This window comes from Austrofundulus limnaeus, unplaced genomic scaffold (assembly GCF_001266775.1).
Source record: "Austrofundulus limnaeus strain Quisiro unplaced genomic scaffold, Austrofundulus_limnaeus-1.0 Scaffold129, whole genome shotgun sequence".
In the NCBI taxonomy this organism is placed as follows: Eukaryota; Metazoa; Chordata; class Actinopteri; order Cyprinodontiformes; family Rivulidae; genus Austrofundulus; species Austrofundulus limnaeus.
Genome location: NW_013952531.1, coordinates 31,713 through 33,071, shown reverse-complemented (window position 1 = coordinate 33,071; position 1,359 = coordinate 31,713). Strand labels below are relative to the sequence as shown.

At 51.4% G+C, this 1,359-nt stretch overlaps 1 protein-coding gene across 1 annotated transcript in view; it reads left to right on the top strand.

Moving 5' to 3' along the window:
- Window positions 1-1,359, top strand: part of esr2a (estrogen receptor 2a) — a gene marked incomplete in the record, with an annotated part of 50,638 nt that overhangs the window by 39,518 nt on the left and 9,761 nt on the right. Inside the window, 2 exon segments of the mRNA XM_014015399.1 lie at window positions 82-821; window positions 887-1,053. Coding sequence (XP_013870853.1) covers window positions 430-821; window positions 887-1,053 — 559 coding nt within the window.

Sequence of the window (1,359 nt, the reverse complement as noted above, 5' to 3'; positions counted from 1 at the left end):
TATATATATATTACACACTTGTAATGAAAATAAATTCATTCTATTATTTTTACTCAACTTGAGTTTGTTTTCTGTCCTCAGGTGGAAACCTGTGAGGAACACTTTGATGCTGATCGTCACGGCTCTGATCCAACATGTCGTCCTGTTCGCCTGCTTTAAACTGACATCTTTCAGAACCAGAACCAGTACCTGCCAACATGCTCATCTAAATGATAAACGGTACTGAACTGATAGAGAGCTTTTCAAGTCCCTCCGGACCCCAAAGCTCTTCACACTAACAGACATTCACCCATTCACACACGTTCACACACTGATGATGGTAAGCTACACTGTAGCGTTTGATCCAAAGAACAAACACTAAAGTTTAGCCTCTGCTCATCCTGACTGATGACGTAATAAAGTCCAGCTGATTGAGATAGAGTCGCAGCGATGGCCGCCGTCACCTCCTCAGAGAAGCACCAGCCGCTCCTGCAGCTCCAGGAGGTGGACTCCAGCCGTGTCGCCGCTCACATCCTGTCCCCGGTCCTCAGCTCGTCCCCGGGTCTGTCCCAGGACACCAGCCAGCCCATCTGCATCCCGGCGCCGTACACGGACCTGGGCCACGACTTCTCGGCCCTGTCCTTCTACAGCCCCACCATCTTCAGCTACGCTGGTCCCAGCATGTCCGAGCGGCCCGCCGTCTGCCAGTCGCTCAGCGCCTCTCTGTTCTGGCCCGGTCCCGGGCACGTGGGGGGGTCCATACCCCTGCACTGCCCCCAGACCCGAGGCCAGCAGCACCACCAGCCGGTTCAGGGTCCGTGGGACAGCGTCCTGAGCAGCAGGTAAGATGGAGACATCAGATGTGTTTCTGCTGCACCATGAACCATGACTGGAACCTGTCTGTTAGTAAGAGTGCCAGGAGGAGCTCCCAGGAGAGCGAGGAGGCCGTGGTGTCGTCAGGAGGGAAGGCCGACCTCCATTACTGCGCCGTGTGTCACGACTACGCCTCAGGCTATCACTACGGGGTGTGGTCCTGTGAGGGCTGCAAGGCCTTCTTCAAGAGGAGCATCCAAGGTGAAGCAAGAAGACCTGTGGTCCTGGTCTTCTCTGGTTCTGTCCAAATGTTTCTGTTAGAGCAGAGCCTGAAACTTCTGTTTACTCTGTTTACTCTGTGTTTACTCTTTGTACTCTGTGTTTACTGCTTGTTTACTCTGTTTACCCTGTGTTTACTGTTTGTTTACTCTTTTTACTCTGTGTTTACTGTTTGTTTACTCTGCTGTGGTCCTGTTAGAGCAGAGCCTGAAACTTCTGTTTACTCTGTGTTTACTGTTTGTTTACTCTGTTTACTCTGTGTTTACTTTGTTTACTCTGTGTTTACTG